General features: G+C 33.4%; 4 protein-coding genes across 4 annotated transcripts; all 4 read left to right on the forward strand.

The window, feature by feature from the left end:
* Positions 1-1,045: 1,045 nt before the first annotated feature.
* LOC120069011 (transcription factor MYC2-like) lies at positions 1,046-3,231 on the forward strand. Its single transcript, XM_039020667.1, has 3 exons — positions 1,046-1,503; positions 1,794-2,260; positions 2,461-3,231. The coding sequence occupies exons 1-3, from the start codon at positions 1,196-1,198 to the stop codon at positions 3,042-3,044; spliced, it is 1,359 nt and encodes a 452-aa protein (XP_038876595.1). The 5' UTR covers positions 1,046-1,195; the 3' UTR covers positions 3,045-3,231.
* Positions 3,232-4,630: 1,399 nt separating this feature from the next.
* Positions 4,631-7,525, forward strand: LOC120068993 (beta-carotene isomerase D27, chloroplastic). The gene is made up of 6 exons (XM_039020636.1): positions 4,631-5,402; positions 6,063-6,155; positions 6,607-6,668; positions 6,776-6,882; positions 7,028-7,123; positions 7,227-7,525. The coding sequence occupies exons 1-6, from the start codon at positions 5,022-5,024 to the stop codon at positions 7,274-7,276; spliced, it is 789 nt and encodes a 262-aa protein (XP_038876564.1). The 5' UTR covers positions 4,631-5,021; the 3' UTR covers positions 7,277-7,525.
* Positions 7,526-16,076: 8,551 nt separating this feature from the next.
* LOC120069019 (endoglucanase 1-like) lies at positions 16,077-20,245 on the forward strand. The gene is made up of 7 exons (XM_039020677.1): positions 16,077-17,769; positions 17,869-18,078; positions 18,200-18,400; positions 18,485-18,577; positions 18,677-18,838; positions 18,934-19,045; positions 19,692-20,245. The coding sequence occupies exons 1-7, from the start codon at positions 17,566-17,568 to the stop codon at positions 20,177-20,179; spliced, it is 1,470 nt and encodes a 489-aa protein (XP_038876605.1). The 5' UTR covers positions 16,077-17,565; the 3' UTR covers positions 20,180-20,245.
* Positions 20,246-21,848: 1,603 nt separating this feature from the next.
* On the forward strand, positions 21,849-23,558 carry LOC120069009 (protein CANDIDATE G-PROTEIN COUPLED RECEPTOR 7). The gene has a single exon (XM_039020665.1). The coding sequence runs from the start codon at positions 21,952-21,954 to the stop codon at positions 23,269-23,271; it is 1,320 nt and encodes a 439-aa protein (XP_038876593.1). The 5' UTR covers positions 21,849-21,951; the 3' UTR covers positions 23,272-23,558.
* The last annotated feature ends 276 nt before the right edge of the window (positions 23,559-23,834 follow it).

A 23,834-nucleotide genomic window follows, 5' to 3' on the forward strand; every position in this document is an offset into this window, starting at 1 on the left:
CTTCGACTTAAAGTACTAAACAAAAGTCTTTAAAAAAAATTTGCTGAAAATAAATCGAACTAGAGATTGTTTTTATTATTTGCAAATATGACATAATTTTAAGCCTAAAAACAGATTAAGAGTAAACCAAATAAAAAGTTTAAAAAGTCACATCTATTTCAATAGACTTCCATAGTGATACACTAATAATAAAAATCATATGTTAGTAATATACATGGTTAAAAAGAGAATTATTTAAAAATATTAAATATATTACAAAAATCACCGTTTAAGTACGGTTTGTAGTTGCAATTATACCGTCAAACTTTTAATTGTAAAAATTGAGCCATCAAACTTAAGGGTTAAAATTAGACCCTCAAACTTACATAATGGAATAAACGGTAACAATATTATAAATTTGAGAGTTCAATTTTTATCATTTGAGGATCCAACTTTTAAAACTATTGTAAGTTCGATGGTCCAAAAGACTCAATTTTTATAATTAAAATTTTGAGGGTGTAGTTATAACTATATCTCCACTTTAAAATAATAATAATAAGAGAAATTCTTATAAAGCACTATTGAAACTTTTTGCGATAGAGTGTAAATATTTTTAAATATTTTTTTTATATTTATGTTGGGACAGATCTCAAAACATAACGACCAAAATTTATGCTACAAGGTGAAATAAATAATGTAGGGGAAAGGGAAGGGGAAGCCCAAAATCAAATTTGATAAAAAAAAAAAAAATTAAAAAACAAAAAATGTTTTTGATCATATTACCAAATTCCATCATGTATCTCAAAATACAAACCCTATTCTTGAAATTAAGACAGATTGAAAATAGACAACAAGAAAAAAGAGGGGGGAAAAGTACATGAACCCAAAAAAGTTGAATTAAAGCACATGGAATTGGTGTCTAAAATTATTGAATTACCCAATATTTAAAACAGCAAACACAAAATTAAAGTGGGCTCCTTTTTTTTACTTTGTCCTAAAAACAATTTTATTGTTTTTTTTTCTCTTAATTTTTCTTGTGTCTATATAATCTGAATGCTCATTTATCACATTACCATCTTTATTTCTGTCTCCCTTTTGACCCTTTTGATCATCTTCTCCAATTCAATTTTCTAATTAGTCTCATCATATTGCAATTTCTTAAAAACCAAAGAAAAAAATTCTTTTTTTTAGGGGGGGGTTTTAATTTTGTTCCCTTATGGATGAACTTATAATTTCTCCCCCTTCTTCTTCTTCACCAAATTCAAGTACTGCAACTCTTCAACAAAGGATTCAATTCATCCTCCATAATCGCCTTGAATGGTGGGCTTATTCCATTTTGTGGTTGGCTTCTAAAGATATCACTGGAAATCTTGTTTTCACTTGGGGAAATGGTCTTTTTCGTGACACCCGAGACGGCAGCGGCAGTGGCGGTGGCGGTGGCGGTAGCGGACAACTCATTAGTTTCGGGTTCGATGAAGTTGTGGTGGATCGAGTGGGAGGTGCCAATTTCAGCGACTTAGAATGGTACAGTTATAAATTACCACAAAACCCAAAAGCTTGATTTTTAGTTTATTGATATTCTCTAACAGTCCCCTCCTCAGTTGAGAATGAAACGATTACATTATAGAGTTCGAAAATAAGTTCGATATCGTTTAATCGTATTCTCAATTGAGTAGAGAATAAAGTATGCATGAGGTTGAATAGAGGTGGTGGATTTATATGTTACAAGGAGTTGTGTTGTAGTGATTTGATGGAGAATGGAAGTGGATGGAAATATTATCGTATGTTTAATCATTTATTCATATTGTTAATAGGTACTACACGGCATCTATGAGCCGGTCGTATGGTGCAGTAGATAATGTGGTGGGTCGGGTGTACGACTCGAGTGCATACATCTGGTTAACAGCGGACGACGGTCTTTATTTGTACGAGTGCGAACGAGTAAAAGAAGCGCGTTTGCGTGGGATTCAGACGTTGGTTTTTGTTTCAACATCCATTGGGGTTCTGGAACTGGGTTCTTCTGAGTTGATTAAACAAGATTGGAGTTTAGTTCAGTATGCAAAATCACTTTTTGAATCTGCTTCTTGTTCAAGGTTTACACTTTTTAAACAAAAAGATTATGTGGGTGCTGGTAGTGGAGGAATAATAATTCAACCACAACTTCCGTCGTGCTCCGATGTGGTCAAGAGAGAGACCAGCCGTGGTGGAGGAGGGACGTCCTCCGATTCCCTCTCTGATAACTCCGATGGAAATTTCATGTCAACTGTCAATAACGATAACGGTTAGTTTCACGATGTTATTCATGATTTCATGATGAAATTCAAATATATCCCGTTTTGTTTGTTTGTATCTTGGAAGTTATTTACATTTTCGAACTAAATAGCTATAATTCTTAAAGTTTTCTCAACATTTTAAAGTAAGTTGAACTCGTATTTTACACAATCTAAATCATTTCTTGAACTTTCTCGATTCTAAACACAGTTGGTAACAAGAGGGGGAAGAGATCGGCAAAAAATAAAACAGAGTCCTCGCTGCCGGTAAACCACGTGGAAGCTGAACGGCAGCGACGACAGAAGCTGAACCAACGATTCTACGCGCTCCGATCGGTGGTTCCAAATGTCTCGAAAATGGACAAAGCTTCATTGCTCGCCGATGCAGCAGATTACATCAAGGAGCTAAAGTCCAAGGTTCAAAAATTGGAGTCTAAGCTAAAACAACCACAGCACCAAACTAGTAGCAGCATGAGCATTGCATTTGATCATAACCAAAGCACGACCTCAGCGGTCGAGCAAACGATGAGCTCAACAAGTTACGCAATGAACAACAACAACGTAGAAGTGCGACTTATCGGGTCAGATGCAATGGTGAGAGTTCATTGCAGAGATGAAAATTACCCATCAGCAAGGCTTCTGAATGTGCTAAGAGATTTGGGACTTCAAGTTCATCATGCAAGTTTGTCAAGTGTAAATGAACTGATGCTACAAGATGTTGTTGTTAGAATTCCTCATGGGACAGCCTTGAAAGAAAAGACCTTAAAAACTGCCATACTTCAAAGACTTGAATAATGTTTGATTTTGCATGGAATAATGTTCTTTATTCGGTTTATCGTTGTAAGTCGGTATGTGCATGTTCGAAGGTTTATCTATCGAATCTGTGTTATAGATAATATTGTTAAAACAACGAGGATGTCTTTACTTATGTAATACCGTACCTTTGTTCGTGTAATAATATGATATCATGTCTACTTGAACTTAATTGATTTTAAGTTTTATTTTGATTTAAAGTATGGAAAAAGATCGATGTTCAAATATATATATAATAGTATATATATATATATATATATATAATAATAGGACATAAGAAATAAGTGTATATATCATGTTAGTCTGTGGGTCATTAATTAAATCCATTTGTTTGTTTATAATATATATATTATATATATATATATATTTCAAAATATGACAGTTGTTTTTCATCAGAAAATTAGCTCTTTGATGATACTAAGTTGATAAAAATATTGATAATAATTATATATGATTTTCATTGGAATTCTATTTCTTTTACGTACTTTTCATTGCTTGTTTTAAGTCTTCTTATACTAAAATTAAAGAATTATTTTAAAATCTAATACAACTTTGAAGGTCATTTCTCAATACTTAAGAACTAGACTCCCATATTATATTGATGATTGAGAAGAGGAGAGAAACAAAACACTAATTATATTGTGTCTCGAATGTGACTTTGATCATAAAATTATGTGTTCGTAATGTTGAATAAATTTTCAAATATATTTAAAATGGTCATTCACAAAAATAACAAGTGTAAAGTGTGTGTGATGTCCATCTAGAATTATTAAATATCTTGACTAAGTGATCTTTGTGGAGCCTTGAAAATAGCATAATTGGTTAGAGTATAATAAACTAGTCTTTTGAATAGAACTTTGAATATTTCACTCTATTTCTTATTTAACTAAAAGAGAAAGGTAGATTTCAAAAATTAATATCAGTTGAGTTGGTTGACTAATGAAAAGACATTGATGTATATTCCTACGATGTAAGTTTAAGGAATTTTGAATCTAGCAAAGTTGCAAAACATATATCTAAAATGGTCTTTCACACAAAAATGGTTAAAGTATCAGTAACATTTACTAAGTTGACTAACTAACTTTTGGAACCTACAAGTAATATAATTTTGACTAAAGTATCAATTACATTTCGAAGGTCAGAAGTTCAAATTTCATCCTTATTTCTTATTTGAACTAAAAAAACGGTGGATTCTAAAAGCTAATGTCATTTCAATTGATGGACCAACAAGCAGGTAAAACAAAATACTTGTATGATATAAATCGAGGAACCAAAAAAATACATGACTTAAACCATTTTATTATAAAGTTTTAATCTAAAAACTTGAGTACTAACTTCAAATATCTTTGTCCCACAAGCCAAGTGGATGTGGCTTTTGAAGTATCCACACCCACCACAAATTGCCCATATCCATTCTCCACACACTACAACCACACATCTACTTCTAACCTCATCCTCATGTACATAGCCTTTAGGTCAATCAAAAACACTCTATGAACCAATTCATGACACATTATTTATCAATTATGCAGTCTCAACTATTTAAAACATTGTGTTTGTTTATGTTTCTACAATAATATGATTTTGTCCGGTTAAAAGGTCTCAAAAAACAAGATTTCATTTTTCTACGTTCTCAACATTACAAGGACTTGCCCTTTCACTCTATTTTTTAAGCTTTTTTTCTCATTGTGTCTCGTCTCCTATATAAACATAAAATTAGAAAGTAAAATTTTGTTCCGTTAGGTAAAAGTTTCCTTCTAGTACTGTCCTACCAACATCCAAAATTGTGAATGGTAAAAGAAAAACAAGCGAATTTCAGCCACCCAAAACTTTGTATTCTAAGCATAATAAGACTTGATATGATAAAAAGTGAAATAAGGAAGAAAGAAGCATATAATAACCATACCAAAGAGTTTTTGTGGGAAAGAAAGTGCTTTTTTCCTAAAGAAAGTGCTTTTGATGGTGGTTGTGAAGCTACAAAGCATCCAATTCTTCACAGCTCCTCCAAAGGAGATTAGGATTAGAAAGAAACAGAGCAGATTTGTTAGATGTGGGATAGCAGAGGCATCTGGTGAGCCAGCTCCATTGGGGCAGAAAACAAAGTACAATGACGGGCCATTTGAGAAGGTTTTTATGACACTTTTTGCAAGGAAAATGGAGAAATTCGCAAATACCAAGGAGCAAGGGAAGAAGAAAGTGGGATTGTGGGATTTTCTTTATGATTATGAAAGGTTTGTTGATGTTTCAAAGAGAGTAATGCAGGGGAAGAATCGAATGCAACAACAGCTCGTCGTTCGTGAAGTTCTCTTGTCTATGCTCCCTCCCGGTGCCCCGGCTCAGGTCAAACCTTCTTTTATAATCTCTTCTCTTCATTTTTTTTAAGTACAATTGAGGATAGGGAGATTCGAACCAAAGACCTCGTGGTTTTTAGCATATTTAGATATCAATTAAACTATGTTCGATTTTAAAAAAATGATTCAATGTGGTTGCTCTACTCATAACAATAATACTTAGGGTTAAAACGTTGTATGTTATATTGTTGTGGTTTATTAAAATGGTTACTCGTCTATTGATTTATACTTTTTGTTGAATTTTCATTTGAAGAATAGTTTTATAGGTGCATGTAAATGACTTATAAATATATTTAGAATGCCAGCATAAGTATCGTTGAACTGACATAAAACTCTTACCATCGACTTTGAGGTCATATGTCTAATCTCCCGCTCCTAACTAAAGTGAATAAGTTGGAATTTCACACATTAGAAAATTAAGAATCTCAAAATAAGAGGTTCTTTTGAAGTTTATTGAACATATTCAGAAGTTGAAGTATAAAAATACGAACCACAAACCTGTTTGACGCTAATGTGAGTTATGCTCGTTGGGGGCCATAACCCTTGTTTTATTTGCACTTGAAGGACAAAAAAAAAAACATATTTTAGGGATTATTTGCATCTTTCTCCGATCAATCATGTGGACTGAATAAAAAACTGATGCTTGCAGTTCAGGAAATTGTTCCCACCAACGAAATGGGCTTGCGAATTCAATGCCTCAATAACAGTGCCATTTTTTCAATGGTTAGTCGGCCCTTCAGAGGTAATTTCATTTCATTTCATTGTATCTTCAAAATGCCCCAATCTATACGATTCCCTTGTGTTCTGTTTCATTTATTACCCTCTGTTTTCTGTTGATTTGAATGCTTGCTTGATTTTCCAGTTCAAGAATCAGTTTACACATGCTTTGAATTGCTATTGAACAAGTAATGGTAGTGACTAATTACATTCTAGATGGGTTTTGTTGAAAGTATTGGATCAAATAAATTTATCGTTGCTTTTGGATTGATTGGTGACCAATGATGAATTACTCCTTGCTTGACTATACAACCTTCCAGTCTTGAGGCTGCCACTCAAGTCCCTAATTGCAAGACATTAGAAAAACTTGTTGAAATTTAATCTAAGTGATCACCATAAGATTTGAACATCAGAGTTTCTTTAATTTATTGCATGTTATAAAAATGAGAATCTCTTCTCAATTTTCTTTAATTTAGGTTGTGGAAGTGGAGGTAAATGGTATTAAACAAAGAAGTGGAGTTCATATAAAGAAGTGCAGGTATGAAGTCCATTTTCATTAATGGTTTTCACAGCACTGTAAAAATTATTCTATCTATCTACAATTACATAAGCATATATTGATATACTTTTGATTCCCCATTATAGGTACCTAGAGAACAGTGGGTGTGTAGGTATGTGTGTGAATATGTGCAAGATACCTACACAAGATTTCTTCACTAATGAATTTGGGCTTCCTCTCACCATGAATCCTAGTATGTATACCATGATACTGTATACGTAGTTTGTGGATCAAAAGTATTTTTTAACCTTTTTAAATACGTGTTGATTGATATGATTAGATTCAAGGGCTTAGATAATGTTAAACCATAACGTGTTCTTGCTTTGTGACATGGTTAGATTTTGAAGACATGAGCTGTGAGATGATATATGGACAGGTTCCACCACCATTTGAAGAGGATCCAGTATCCAATCAACCTTGCTACAAAGATATATGTAAGAAGAATCTATCTGCCATTATTTCAATGATCGACCCTATTTCACAAAAGTATACTCTTGGTTTTTAACTTATTAATGTGCCTTCTTGTGTGGTTGGCAGGTTCAATGGCAAATAGTAGTACCCCTGTATGTCCTAAATTACAACCTTAAATGTATTCGATACTTCGTTTATACGTCATTGGGTCCATATTAGAGCGTATAGATTCTCTCGCAATATTAGAGAGGAAACGTCATAGTTCCTCTGCAAGTGATATTATGTTTGCTAGATCACATACGATGAAGAAGATAATCTTCTTAACATGTTTACAAGAATATAGGGAAAATTTTCATGATGTATAAATGATCCAACTTTTTAGCCTTGTATGAAAGTTTGAGATGCTATATAGTGAAAATAAATAAGTAAGGTCTAACATTATTTAACAATTAGTTAGCATGAGTATGGGCAATTATGGGCAAATAACATATTGTCTTGTTTTTAGTCTCCTCTATATAGGAGTGGGGAAAAAAACTGATACAAACTCTAGATCGATGTAGTCCAGGTTCGGTCATTGTCGTCGAAACACACTTTTCCAACCACGCCAAGCAACCTTTATAATTTTCTCTTAAAAAGATTATAATAAAAATTAATTCACCATTGGCCAATAGCTCAATTGACATATTTACCGTTTTTTTTTCACGGGAGTTCTCATCGATTTCAACCAAATCGACCAAGTGAGGACCAATATAGTTGACTGGTTGGTGTCACAAAACCCTTCAAAATTGACAATCTCCAACCTATGAAAATCAACATGTCAATTTTCCACATAGACTGAAAATTCTTATAAATAAAAAAAAAAAAAATCCCAAAAGATATTACACTTTATGGTAAAAAGTTTCAAAATAAAGTATAAATATTTTTAAACATATTTTTATAATTAAAAAGATCCCCATAGTTTACTGATGATCACCTCTATATATTTAAACCAATTTGTACAAGAAACAACCATTTAACATTGTGTCTTCAACAATAGCGACAACAAAATTAATAATAATAAATGTTTAATATTAACCTAAGAGACAAGAAAAATATATGTTACTCGTCGTTTCACACACCAGAATGTGATATGAAACGATATAAACGTTGTCTAAATTGTAGCTTGAGGCATCTTTGAACATTCAGCATTGCAACCATTTTTCATAATGTGGGTCTACACAGTGAAAAGAATGTAAGACATTCTTGGCACCTAACTCCTCCCATTTTTTTCTTTGACAAAGACACCAGTGAAGCACAGCCTTCTTGGAGGATCCAACTATGTACCATTTGAAGCAAATAATACTCTTGTGCATTCGTTTCTGAAATTGTGGACATCATACTTTGCACATAAACTTGGTAACCTACATAGCAAATAAAGAGTGTCAATCCGATGAAAATGACAAAAGTGGTTTTAATCATTTTTAAATCACTTTTAAATATGTCTTAAGTATTATGTCATGTAAGTTTAAAGAAATACTTGGGTGTAGCCTAAGACTCTACCCATCTCTATGTATTCCCTTCAATCACAAAGCGAAATATTAAAAACATAACTTATAATCGAACACTTGGATGAACTTGCACAAAGATGGATGTAAGTTAGAATGCACCCAAATATTTTTCATAAGTTAATAAGAGGTTAATTTTAACCTTTACCCACAGTAAGAAATTAGTCTAGAGACTAATTAGTGCATTTTTAAACAATGGGAACTTGATTGAAAAGATACCAAAAAAAGGTTGACTAAAACATATATTTAGCCTAATTTTAAAATCATTAACAATGAAGCCAAATTCATTTTTTGTTCCATAATAGACAGTGGACCGTAAATCAAGGCCAAATCTAGAAGGCTCCCGAGAATAAAGTAAGCATTATTAATCTTCTGGTTCTCAAACAATTAAGAGAATTGACAAAAAAAATTGGTTTCTTGATTACAATATTAATATGAGAGACAAAAATGACAATCATAATAATTATTTAGGAAGCATCGGTAGAAAATTTCGGTTCGAATCCTAGTGGCAACATGCCACTTTTTATTGTTTTATAATATAATAAACTCAAGTCCCAAGTAACTGAATTGAGGGAACCTTTTTTGTAATTTTTTTCTTATGATATTTCAAGCTTAGAATATAGATTGAGTCAAGTTTCATAAAAATATCACAATAAACCGGGGGGCTTTAGATTGTGGGGAATATAGGCATCAACTATGAAACACAGATACAGATACGACTATACGATATTAGATACGACGATTCGTTAATTTCTAAAAAACTAAGATACGGATGCGTCGAATGATGCGTCATTTTTTTATATATATTTTTAATATATATATTTCTAAAAAACGAGGATATTAATACGTTTAAGATACTTTTTTTCTTTAAAAAAATTTAGGATATAGATAAATTTAGCATACAAGTTAATAACAAGTACAAAATATAATATATACACTGAAATACAATATAAAAAAAAAACATCTAAGATGTTGAAGTACAATAGTTAATAAAATGCAATAATAAAGTGACTCATATCGCAAAGAAGTAGAAGATTAGAGAGAAAAGTATGAAGACAAACGAAGAACTTATTATTGAAGATATCCAAATGGTTTATATTTTGATGGACTTTGTGAGGATTTAAATGTAAAGATGGAGATTAGATTATTCTATCTAGGGTTTGGTCCATTATTTATTTATTTTTCTTTTAGTTTTGGACTCGAATAGTGAGCTTTTTAAATAGGTTGTCTAATTTTAGATTGCAAAAGATTAGATGAGTTACGTGTCTTTTTTCTTCAAAAAAAATACGCATAGAATAGATACGTCAAATCATGTATCAGATACGTAATACGTCAAATCACGTATCAGATACGTATCTGGGAAGTATTTGGAAGTATCGGTATCCGATATGTATCTGATACTGATTCTTTGCCTCACATGAAGTATCTGTGCTTCATAGCTTAGGAAGAACTCCTCTCCCATCTTCGGTCTATAACAAAAACAACCAACCATGTCGTAGAACCTTCTATGAGGATCCAAGGAAATCAATTATATTTTCATTTGGTTTTAAATTAGAAATTTAGTCCTTTCATCTTTGGGGTTTGTGTCTATTCAATCCCTAAATTTTTTAAATTACAAATTTAGTCTTTAATGTTCTTTAAAATTCATGAATCTGCTATACACAAAATTGAAAATTGAGTTCCATTAGACATAAAATTTAAATTTACATCTAATAATCAATTGACTTTTAAATTTTTTTAACTTTTTAGGATCCTATTAAACACAAAATTAAAAATTTGGAGATTTATTAGACACTTTTAAAAGTTTAAAGACTAAACAAACGCATTCAAAATTTAGGGACTAAAATTGTAATTCAACATTTTTGTCTAAATGGCCATTTGAGAAAGCTAGCATCCTCAAAATTTGGAATTTGTGTGGTGCCATACAAATCTCTCCACAGTATACGGAGGTTGTGGTCATTTTGAATTCCCATTTCAAGAAAGGATTCATCTTTTCTTTTTTCCTTTTTCTTTTTTCCTTACATCAAGAGTTGTTTCAAGAAAAGATATTGTCCCATAGAAATTATAAGTTTAATCCCTAAACTTTGAAGTTTATATTTATTTGATTCTTGAACTTTTAATTTTTCGTCTAATAGGTTCTTGAAAAATTCAAAAACTTCTTTAAAAAATTAAATTGATACGTGTAGTATAATTTTGAATTTTATGTCTAATGAAACCTTAAACTTTCAATTTATAGTATATATATGAATTTTTTAAAAAAAAATCATAGAATAAATTTGTAATCTAAAAAATTAGAAGACCAAATATATACAACTCAGTTTAGGAATTAAATTTCAAATATAACCTAAGGATCATTCCAATTTCTAATCAGAATTAAAGACATGATTGTGAGTATTGGGGTGGGCGAAGATGAATTTGAAAGAATTCACACTCCATAAAAAAAGAAAACCTTCAAAGTATTCAATCTTTAAGACCCTACTCAGTAATCAATTTGTGTTTTAGTATAAAAGTTTTCAAAATGTAACTTTTTAATCCTTAAATTTTTAAGAATAGTTTTAAAAGGTCCCTACAATATTTTTATTATTATTTTTTTAAATTATAAAAATAATTTTTTAAAAAATTACCTCTTCTCCTTAAAATTATTTTTGGAATTGAAAATTGATAGAAAAGTAGGCATGCGCAGCGGAATTAAGGATCAATTTTACTCTAATTGCATAAATTAAACATACAACCCTAAATTAGTTAATTAGGGTTTTTTAGAAACGTTATCTTTGAAGCTCCCGAAACTCGTCTATCTCCGCTCGAACACGAACCGGACAACCACTAGAGCTGACCTACTATCCTCTAGACTCAAAACCGGGCTGTGGGACTCGATGGATGAAGAACCCGAGAGAGAGAAAGAGATGGAAATAGAAGAATGAATTTTGGGTTGGGTTTGGGTTTTTTTTCAGCCCAATTTTTAAAAACTAATTTTTGCAAAATATACAAAAGTTTTTAATCCAAATTGAAAGCTCATATTTATAGAAAAGAACCCTGCAAAAATTGCATGAAACCAATTCATAAAAACCCAACACCTAGAATCCACTATCGGGCTTAATGTCTCCACTATAAGCCAACACCTAGCCCACTATTTTGTTAGTGAAATTATCCAACAAAAGTTTGGATCTTCCCACTAACTTTAGTCAAAGGGCAAAATAGTCATTTGGTCAAAGTCAAACTTTGACCGAAAAGTTAACATTTTGACTTTTTATGATTTTTTCCGTGCTGACTAATTTTGACCTCCCAAGCATGAATCCGCATTCATTTTCTCAAAATTCAAATCACATTTGAAGAAAGTTTGACTTTTCAAAGCCAACTCTTTGACTTTTTACATCTTTGACCATTTCCATTATTTCCGAGCTTCCGAATAAGAACGTATTCATATTCTTGATATTTAAATCACATTTAAACATTAAAGCTGTATCTCTAAACTGAAAAACCAACCACTATATCACATATACTTGTTGGTTTCTCTCTCTTTACCTAATTCGAACAATTCGAATTATTCTATCATACTGTTTTAAGTTTATTCCATATGAGCTAGTAGGGAAACCTAATGGATCTATAGATCATGGGCTCCAACGATCCGAGATTAGCTGGCTAAACTCTTTAGATGGAGCTAATCAACATTCGTTAACTCACGGGTCATTCCACTATAGTCCCGTAGTTGCACTCCCCTCACTATAGATATATTTGTGTCCATATGATATAACCATGATTAGTAAGCTAATCCTTCACAAGTTGTTCGTAATCTCGACTGGGTCATAAAAACCGTTTTACCCCTGAGACTACATCTTATTCCTTAAGTTCCACTGATCCTCTAATGAACAATTGGTTTAAGATCCAACCTATAAATCAAACCCCTCTCGGGCCAATGAGAGGGTGGGAACCCTTGTTCAAGACCTGGATTTAGTACTAAAGGGAACAACCTATCTACTATCCCTATAACTACTATCCGGGTAGGAGTGAATTCCATCTTGCACCCTATGTTCCCAGCTATCAACCTAATCTTACCCCATATGGGAGGCTTATTGGGCCAGCAATAATGAGTTGCCCTCACCTATGCAAATCTAAGGATAATTCCGAGTGAACAGGAGTTCATAGTTAGCTCAAGATTAAAATTAAGTTACCTAGGTCATCAATTAACGAAATAGTCAATTTTATACATTAAACGGCATTTAGAACGTAAAAAGTTACTATTTCATGGTTTAGTCTTATATAAACTCTTTACATAGGATACCCCATTTTCATGTCTCCACATGAACGGTTTAGGATCACATCGTTTGTACTAACACCGCATCCATAGTGTTCCCAAAATAAGGCACCCAACCTTATTCATATACTATAGACCATTTTGGCTATATATATTTGAACTTGTCCACATTTATGTCACTATATAACGTTCAAACTTAAACTTAATAGCCTCGGAACCTTAGTTTATTGGATTCATGAATATAGAATTTAAATTTACTAAAGATTTTCAATAACAGCTTTATTGAACAAGAATATGATATTATAAACTACGAGTTTTAGGACATAAAATCCAACAAAAATTCCATTTAATTATATAACATAATAATTAAAAAAAAATACTTCATGGACCGTTCAAATATATTCTTTGAAGAATATAAGCTCATACATCAACATTCAATAAGCTGTTTCACATTTCTTTAATCTTTATAGTTAGTTATTGTAACTACTTGTATCAGAAATTAGTATATATACTCATCATTTATAAATTTTTAGATACAACAACTACATAGCTTCGAGAAAACTTGAAAGATCGGTAAAGAAAAAGAAGTCTGTGACTTAGCTTCTAAATAAAAACTCTCTTCTTCCTGTGGATGTAGGCTTTAATAGTCGAACCACGTACATCGTTGAGCAAATTTTCTTCTTCTCTTCTCATCGTCTACAAGATAGCTCAAGATAGCTCGATCGTTTACCATTTTCTTCATATCGTCTAGATCGTCTACCTTTTCTTTCAACAATCGTCTACATGATTGCATGATCGTTTACCTTTCCCTTCTAACATCATCTACCCGATTGCAAGTCTCCTCCATTGTATACTCAAAGCAGTCACACAGATCAAACAAGGAAGCATTAGGGTTAGAAGAAAGTAAAAAAACACAAAAGGTGGAGAACGAGAGAATCAGAAAGCTAGAGAGAGAGAGAGAGAAAATTTTGATTTGCATTAATCACCCATCAGAAAAAGTTCTTTTTCATTTTTTCTATCAGACAAAGAGCAGTGGGATCGACCACGTGTAAGGCATCAGTTGGAAAATCGTGGGCTCCTATCAACCAAATTCTCTACCAACCAAAGGACTTGGGGTAAAGAACAAGGCTCTGGATTTAGATCAAACAGTAAAGGGCCTCACTTTATTTTTCATCATTTGGGTTAATTTGTTTTTCTTAAAAGCAGGCCCAACAAAGTGGTATCAGAGCAATGGACATTCAAGATCTCAATTCTTGGAGAATCAAGACACAAGCTTTCATCCAAAATGTCAGTAACAAGGTTCAAGGGGAAGAAATTCGATGGCAAAGGAGACTTTGGACTGTGGAAGGCCAAGATCAAGGCGATACTCGGCCAGCAGAAAACCTACAGAGCCCTCCTTGATCCATCAACACTCCCTACCACAGTGACAGCCCAAGAAAATGAGGATTGGAACTGGTAGCCTATGGTACGTTAGTTCTTAATCTAAGTGATAGTGTTCTTAGACAAGTTTTAGATCAAGAAACTGCATTTAGAATATGGACTAAGCTAGAAGAGTTGTATGTTACTAAAGACCTTCCTAGCAAAATGTATCTTAAAGAGAAGTTCTTCACGTTTAAAATGGATTCATCTAAAACACTAACTGATAACTTAGATGAGTTCAAGAAGATAGTTACTGAATTTAAAACTCTAAGAGAAAAACTTAGTGATGAAAACAAGGCTTATCTGCTTTTAAACTCTTTGTCTGAACCGTATAAAGAAATGAAGAATGCTCTAAAGTATGGAAGGGATAGTATAAGTACATACACCATAATATCAGCCCTAAGAACTAAAGAGCTTGAGCTACAGGTTGATAAAAAGGATAAACCTAGTGGTGAAGGTCTGTTTGTAAAAGGAAACTTTAAACAAAGCCACTCTAAAGATAGGAAACCTCATAACCCATAAGAAAATAAATCAAAATAGAAAATAAAATGTAAGTACGGTAAGAAGAAAGGACATCTAATAAAAGATTATTTTATTTTAAAGAGAAAGAACCAAGAGAAAGAGAAGGATTCAAAAGGCAAACAGCTTGAGGCATCTATTATAGAGGGTTCATTCATTTACTCAAATGCCTTAGCCTCAACTTTAGACAAATCTAATCATGTAAACCCTATAGGAAAACATGATTGGGTTTTAGACTCTCGATGCACCTACCATATGACCTCAATGAAACCTTGGTTTAACACCTTTAAGAAAATAAAAAGAGAAACGACTTATATGGGAAACAACCAAGTCTGTAAAATTGAAGGCATTGGCTCTGTTTCCATGAAACTTAAGGATGGAACCATCAAACTTCTTAGGAATGTGAGATATGTTCCACTACTTAAGAGAAATCTAATCTCCTTAGGTATGTTAGATGTTATAGGGTGTGAATACAGGGGTAAAGGAGGAACTCTTGAGGTGCTAAAGGACTCTAAAGTAATATTAGTTGGGGAAAAGATAAATGACTTATTTGTGGTTAAAGGAGTTGAGATGATAACAGGAGTTTATGTAACCACCACAAATGAGATCATAAAGGCTGATCTATGGCACAAAAGGTTATCTCACATAAGTGCTAAAGGCCTAGAAGTCCTATCTAATCAAGGAAATTCTCCCTAAAAGCCTCTCAAAAGATCTAACCTTTTGTGAACACTGTGTTTTAGGGAAAACCACAAGGCAAAGCTTCACTAAAGCACAACATACCACAAAAGCTATCCTAGACTACATACACTCTGACCTATGGGGTCCAGCTCCTACACCTAGCTTAAGTGGCTCAAAGTATTTACTTTCTTTTATTAATGATTTCTCTAGGAAAAGTTGGGTCTACTTTCTTAAAACTAAAGACCAAGTGTTTGATAGATTTAAGGAATGGAAACTCATGATAGAGAAACAAACTTCTAAAGAAATTAAATACCTAAGAACTGATAATGGACTGGAATTTTGTAATGAAGAGTTCAACAAATTCTGTAAAGAAACAGGAATTACTAGGCATAAGACAGTTAGATTCACTCCTCAACAAAATGGAGTTGTTGAAAGACTAAATAAGACACTTATGGAAAGAGTTAGATGTCTTCTATCAGATGCAATTCTAAGTGAAAATTACTGTTAATCTTTACAGTTAGTTATTGTAACTACTTGTATTAGAAATTAGTATATATACTCATCATTTACAAATTTTTAGATACAACAACTACATAGCTTCAAGAAAACTTGAAAGATCTGTAAAAAAAAAAGGAGTATGTGACTTAGCGTCTTAATAAAAACCCTCTTCTTCCTGTGGACGTAGGCTTTAATAGCCGAACCACGTACATTGCTGAGCAAATTTTCTTCTTCTCTTCTCATCGTCTACAAGATAGCTCAATCGTTTACTATTTTCTTCATATCGTCTAGAAGATCGATCGATCGTCTACCTTTTCTTTCAGCAATCATCTACACGATTGCATGATCGTTTACCTTTCCCTTCTGTCATCGTCTACCCAATTGCAAGTCTTCTCCATCGTATACTCAAAGCAGTCGCATAGATCAAACAAGAAAGCATTAGGGTTAGAAGAAAGTAAAAGAATACAGAAGGCGGAGAACGAGAGAATCAAAAAACTAGAGAGAGAAAGAAAATTTTGATTTGCATTAATCACCCATCAGAAAAAGGAGTTCTTTTTCATTTTTTCCATCAGACAAAGAGTAGTGGAATCGACCACGTGTAAGGCATCAGCTGGAAAATCGTAGGCTCCTATCAACCAAGTTCTCTACCAACCAAAGGACTTGGGACAAAGAACATGGCTCTCGATTTGGATCAAATAGTAAAGGGCCTCATTTAATTTTTCATCATTTGGGCTAATTTGTTTTTCTTTTGCAGAAGCAGGCCCAACATTCTTAAAAACTTGAGAACTAAAAAGTTACATTTTGAAAACTCAGAGATCAAATGCACCTAATCTATGTAATCTAAAAAAACTCATAGACTTAAATGTACGTTTTGAAAACTCAATGATCAAACACACCTAGTCTTCAAAACTTGGGGACTAAAAGGTAGTTTCCCCAAAAGTCTTTAAAGCTATAACATTCTTCAGGCCAAGACAACTTAGTTAGGTTTGTAAGAATGTTTAAGGGGTGCAGTTTTTGTTCCACAAATCAGACATACATTTCTAATCTGTTTCTAGAGAAGTTAATATAGAAGACACATGTGAAAGTTGAGGATAATCCCACTTGCCAATCACAAGAAATGAAACTTGAGACTTCATAATTTCTACCTATTCAATTGTTAGTGGCAAAAGAGTAACTCATGTGAGCACAGAAAATAAGCCTAAGAAAATACACCCGTGACTACTCATTTTACAATACAGACAAATTCAATTCTGTATTTCCGCCTCTTATTTTGGCATCCAAAGTTCCCCCCTTTTGCTTATATTTCAATACTAAACAATACCCCCATAAATTCAATTCACTTTCTCCCTGACTTTTTCATTCCTTTATCCAATCCAATCCCAACTGTAAAGTTGGTTTGTCTTCACCTCACCTATTAACTTCCAATTCGGCGCAGTTGATCTCGTGAATAATTTCTCTCTCAACCAACACTAAACTAAACTTCCTTCTCTATAAATAACACCCCCATTTCACCACTACTATTCCAAGTCAGTGTGTTATATTACAACTTGTAACAATGTCTTTTTCAATCACTTTGCCTCTCTACTTCATTTTGCCTCTCTTTACCTTATCTTCCTCTGCTTTCACTCCTCAACATTACTCTACTGCCCTTCAGTATTCCATTCTTTTCTTTCAGGGACAGCGATCCGGGAAGCTGCCCTCGAACCAACGTCTCGCATGGAGGGGTGATTCTGCCTTATCAGATGGCTCCTCTTATCATGTGCTTACTCCCCTTTTCTTCTTATTATGTTTGTTACTACTTCTATGAGTCTAATAACTCAGGCTCTAACTTAATGGCACGTGAATATGAACTTTCCAGGTTGACCTTGTTGGTGGCTACTATGATGCCGGGGATAATGTCAAGTTTGGCTTGCCAATGGCCTTTACTACTACATTGCTGGCTTGGAGTGTCATTGAGTTTGGTGACTCAATGGGGAATGAGATTGAAAATGCAAGATCAGCAGTTCGTTGGGGGTCGGATTATCTATTGAAGGCTGCCACTGCTGCGCCTGACGTCTTATATGTTCAAGTGAGTATAGTGACTATAAGCAAATGTGTGAGAGAGGGGAAAGAAAAGAGAATATGATGGTTAAGATAACAATAATCACTATAATAAGAATGTGTAATGTAAGTAAACTTGTGGTGTGAAGGTGGGAGATCCAAACCTTGATCATAAATGTTGGGAAAGGCCAGAAGATATGGACACGCCACGTACTGTGTATAAGATAACTGCTCAAAACCCAGGCTCTGATGTAGCAGCAGAGACTGCAGCTGCGTTGGCTGCAGCTTCAATCGTATTCAAAGCATCCGACCCTTCTTATTCTAACAAATTACTCGATGCGGCCTTAAAAGTAAATCATACTCCCATTCCTCACACCCATTGCACATCATTATGCTCTAAACAAAGTAACAAGTTCCCATTTAATGCAATGCAGGTATTCGATTTTGCAGATAAGCATAGAGGTTCTTACAGTGATTCCCTCCATTCAGTGGTCTGTCCATTTTACTGTTCTTACTCAGGATACAATGTAAGTAAGAAGATACACATACATCTACTTGTTTTCATTTTTTTTTTTTTTCTCTTTCAAGGTGGTGTTTCTTCTGAGTTCATATTGACACTCTATCAGGATGAGCTTCTATGGGCTGCCTCATGGATTTACAAAGCCTCAAAAAACAGCATACATTTGAACTATATCCAATCCAATGGCCATATACTAGGAGCCGAAGAAGATGACTACACTTTTAGCTGGGACGACAAGCGCCCAGGAACCAAGATCCTTCTCTCCCAGGTTTGGTTTTGCTCCCTCTGGATAAAAATCAGTCCAAAATCTATTTCCTAAACTGAAGCTTGATGATCTTATCATGGTGTGGACCTTTGCCACAGGATTTCCTAGTGCAAAATTCAGAGGAGTTCCAAATCTATAAAGCACACTCAGATAATTACATATGCTCCCTCATCCCAGGAACTTCCAGTTTAAGTGGTCAATATACTCCTGGTTAGCAATAACATAACTATTTCCTTGTCATTTATTTATGCATGTACAATTCTACATATATCATATATCAGGTCTTAATCCTATTTTACTGCATAACTGTGCTTGAATTTTTAAAAGTTCCTTTAAAAAAAACAAAAAAGAAAAAGAAAAAGACATTTTTGCCCATGACTTTCAAAATGTCTATTTTATTGCATCAACCTATAAAAAAGACAATTTTTGTCCTTTACTATTAATTTATGATTGCTACCCATTTTCTCTCAAGTGCCAAGTTGATACATTAATAAATGTATTAAAGGCTTAAAGCTATACCATCCATTTATCAAAAACTAAAATAAGGATAAGGATAAAAATGGTACTGTTTAGTTTATGAACAAATATGAACTAAAGTTAAATGTATAGGACTCCAGTATAACATTTTAAAAGAACGAAAACTCGAAAGTCTAAAGAGCAAAGTAGTATTGAAACTGAACAAATATTCTAAGAAATCATGAAGCAAAATGAAATAAACTCAAAGATCAAGTACTAAAGTGTAATTAACCCTATAATACATAAAATGAAAAGCAGAGCTAGTACACGAACAAGAAGACAGAATAGACACCCATTTTCAAATGAAAACAATTCATGCTCATGAAATCGAAAATTGCAGGAGGACTATTTTTCAAAGGAAGCGAGAGCAACCTGCAGTATGTAACTTCAGCAACTTTTCTCCTTCTAACCTACGCGAAATACCTAAGCTCCAATGGCGGATCCATTCGATGTGGGACTTCAAGGATTTCCCCAGAAGACCTAATCGCACAAGCAAAGAAACAAGTCGATTACATATTGGGAGAAAATCCAGAGAAAATGTCATACATGGTGGGATTTGGAGAACGATACCCTCAGCATATTCACCATAGAGGTTCCTCTGTGCCGTCCCTTCATTCACACCCTAATCGAGTTTCTTGCAATGAAGGTTTCCAGTTTCTGTACTCTTCTTCACCAAATCCGAATCTGCTTCTTGGCGCCATTGTTGGTGGACCTGATAATGGCGATAAATTTTCTGATGATCGGAATAACTATCGGCAGTCGGAGCCTGCTACTTATATAAATGCCCCATTTGTTGGTGCCCTAGCCTTTTTTACAGAAACACCTTAATGGATATAATAATTTTTTTTTTCTTTTCAAGGAAGGAGAGAGATAATTGGACATTGGTTGGATTTAGTTCCGTGTATCTTGGTCAAAAGTTCGAATCTCCACTTCTATTTTTATGTTAAAACAAAGTATATTAAAGAAAGTCGTAAGTTTCTAAATTATTATCTTGGTTTGACTTAAAATATTCTTAATACTCTCGAATATTGAGTATCTCTTTATTGCTATATTGAGAGTTACTCTACGTATTGTTTGGATAGTGGATATTTTTTCATGTTAGATTTATTTAATAGATTATTTATGATTTTTGAAATATTGAAATATTGATCTCATAAGTATCATATTAAATTCCATCAATTGAATCGTTTTTTTCTAGAAATACATTTCTATGATCGTCCCAGTGTTGTTCAAGCATTGATTTTAAGTCGGATTACACTTTGAAGTGTAGCACCTAGTAAGACAAACTGAGTCATCATCCCAACACAAATAGAATTCAAATGAGAGATATAGAATAGAAACCAAGACGTTGATTGATTATTTTTTATTGATTTTTTTTCTTCGAAGTTTGATATTAAAATAGATATTTTATAAGTTAGTCAAGGTGACAAAAGATTTAAACCTAATTTAAAAATTTTGATAATAAAAAAACAAAATACAAGTTTGCTTTGGTTGTTGAATTCCATACACTCACTTTGTGTGAATTTTAATATCTTAACTACTAAATAAAAATTGGAATCAAATTAGTTCAATTCAATAAGGTATAGATTCTCTCTCATTAATATTGTTCATTCATCATCTATACCTATCATTTCATTACTCTAGTATGTGACAGGCCGACACATAATCCATTATTAATGATAATAATTAATTTAATTAATTGTGAGATACTATTTTTAAAATAAAAATTAAAAAGTCAATTCAAATATAGTTTAATGATTAAAATACACGTACATCCAAAAAATCTACGGTCAAATCTTCACCCTACAAATATTGAACTCATTTAAAAAAAATACACAAAATATCATCAAAGTACAAAACACGAAATCAACTCATTTGCACATAATTCAAATAGTAATACGAACCTAGTCCATTGTAAACAATGGAGCTCCATCCACAGATAATTTTGGTCCTCCATACTTTTTTATCTCCACTTTTATATGTATTTTTTTAGTACAATAGGAAGTGGAAGAATGAAAAAAAATATCATACTACCACAATACATACTATTCCCATTATTATTTGATACCTCATATTCATTTAATGAATTCCACATTTTAAATGTTAGCTTTTATGGTAAGCAATGAACGGAATTAGGATAATTTTATTTTTATATTATCATTATAGAAATTTTATGATAATGATAATACATCCTCGAGGTGAATTAAGTATACTTGTTTTAACCACTTTCAAACGTGGTTAACTTAAAAAAAACTAAAACAAAAATAAAAGGGGAAAATGATAATAATGGCAAAAGTATAATAATAAATATGTAATTTATTTCCTCTAGCCCCTTTGCGTATAGTAAAGTCAAAAGAAAAGGGGAAAAAATAATTTTCTTCTCTGGACAAGTCTTCTTCAACTCCTAGATTGGTAGAAATTGTAAATTTATAAATTCCAAATTAATGTTTTTTATTTATAATTTTTTTAAAAAAAAAAATAAAAAATAAAAAAAATCATCGTCGGTTCCGATATAACCAGAGGGATTTTGGTGAAGCAGATCTGAGAGACAAGAAGAAAACCCCAATCGTCTTCTTCTTCAAGCTTCAGCTTTCTTTGCCATGGCGGCCATGGATTTCTCCTCCTCCTCCTTGTTTCTGCTCCTCATCTTCCTCTTACCCATATCTTCGTTTGCAGAGATTCGTTTCACGGAGATCACAAATGACAATCGACCCATCATTCCCTTCGACGTCTTCGGCTTCAGCCATGTTGGTCGTCTCGAGCTTAACGTCTCTCGTCTCTCACTCTCCGATTCCAATCCAGATCTCGACCTCTCCAAGGCCGGATTCTTCCTCTGTACTCGAGAATCATGGCTTCATGTGATCCAGCAATTGGAGGAAGGGGAAATCTCTTGCGCTCTTCAATCCGACCTCGTCAAACCCGTTTACACCTTCAATACCCTCAAAGGTAGCGATCGATTCGATGTTCTATATTCCGAGAGTGATGCCGATCAATACACTCTCGTTTTTGCTAACTGTCTTCAGCAACTCAAGGTTTCTATGGATGTTCGATCCGCTATGTACAATCTCGAGGGTAAAAACGGTGGCCGGGACTATCTTTCTGCTGGGAAAACCATCCTCCCTAGGATTTACTTCGTTTTCTCTTTGATTTATTTCTCGCTTGCTGTTGTTTGGATTCATGTTCTTTACAAAAAGCGATTGACGGTTTATGGTATTCATTTCTTTATGCTTGCTGTTGTGATCTTGAAGGCTTTGAATCTTCTTTGTGAAGCTGAGGATAAATCATACATTAAGCGCACTGGAAGCGCCCATGGTTGGGATGTTCTGTTCTACATTTTTAGTTTCTTAAAGGGTATCACCTTGTTCACTTTGATCGTCTTGATTGGCACTGGTTGGTCTTTCTTGAAACCTTATTTGCAGGACAAAGAGAAGAAGGTCTTGATGATTGTGATTCCATTGCAAGTTGTGGCTAATATTGCTCAAGTTGTGATTGATGAAACTGGGCCATTTGAACAAGATTGGGTTACTTGGAAACAAGTGTTCTTGCTTGTTGATGTGATTTGTTGCTGTGCTGTTCTGTTCCCCATTGTCTGGTCGATCAAGAACTTGCGTGAAGCTGCACGAACTGATGGAAAAGCAGCTGTGAATTTGATGAAATTGACCCTCTTCAGACAGTATTACATTGTGGTTATATGTTATATCTACTTCACTCGGGTCGTAGTTTATGCACTTGAGACAATTACTTCATATCGGTATCTTTGGACGAGTGTCGTGGCTGGGGAATTGGCGACGCTTGCATTTTATGCATTCACTGGTTATAAGTTCAAGCCTGAGGCTCATAATCCTTATTTTGTAGTTGATGATGAGGAGGAAGAAGCAGCTGCTGAGGCATTGAAGCTTGAAGATGAGTTTGAATTGTGATGAAGAAGAAGAGGGTGTTGTGCTTTGCTGCAATGTTGTTTCTCTTCTGATTGTGAGTTTTAAGGTAGAAAAATTCTCATTCAGAGTTTAAAGTATATGTTGTTTTTTTGTCCAATCTGGGAATTACAGGCATGTCATGTTGTTTTTTGATATATGTTTTTCTTTGTATTTCCACCTCTCTTTAAGTCTGTAGAATAACATATATCAATGTCTGTGATTTGGATAGCGTGTACACATACTGACCATAAAGGCATAGTTGTATCTTTCATGTGCCATTCTTGTTAGAACTTTGGGTGTTTTTAGGCTTGCCTCGATAACTATTTAGTTTTTTATTTTAATACTGCTTTGGTTTTTGTATTATTAACTTTTGTTCATTTTTGTTTTTATTTTAGTTCCTGTACTTTCAAAATGTTCATTTTGATCCTTTAACTTTGAAAAAATGATCATTTTCATCTGGGACCAAAATGGTCACTTTTTGAAAGGACAATGACAAAAAATGAACCAAAGTTAAAAGTATAGGGACCAAAATGAATATTTTTAAAGCATAAGCACTAAAATAAGTC

Source organism: Benincasa hispida, unplaced genomic scaffold, assembly GCF_009727055.1.
Source record: "Benincasa hispida cultivar B227 unplaced genomic scaffold, ASM972705v1 Contig179, whole genome shotgun sequence".
Taxonomy (NCBI): Eukaryota; Viridiplantae; Streptophyta; class Magnoliopsida; order Cucurbitales; family Cucurbitaceae; genus Benincasa; species Benincasa hispida.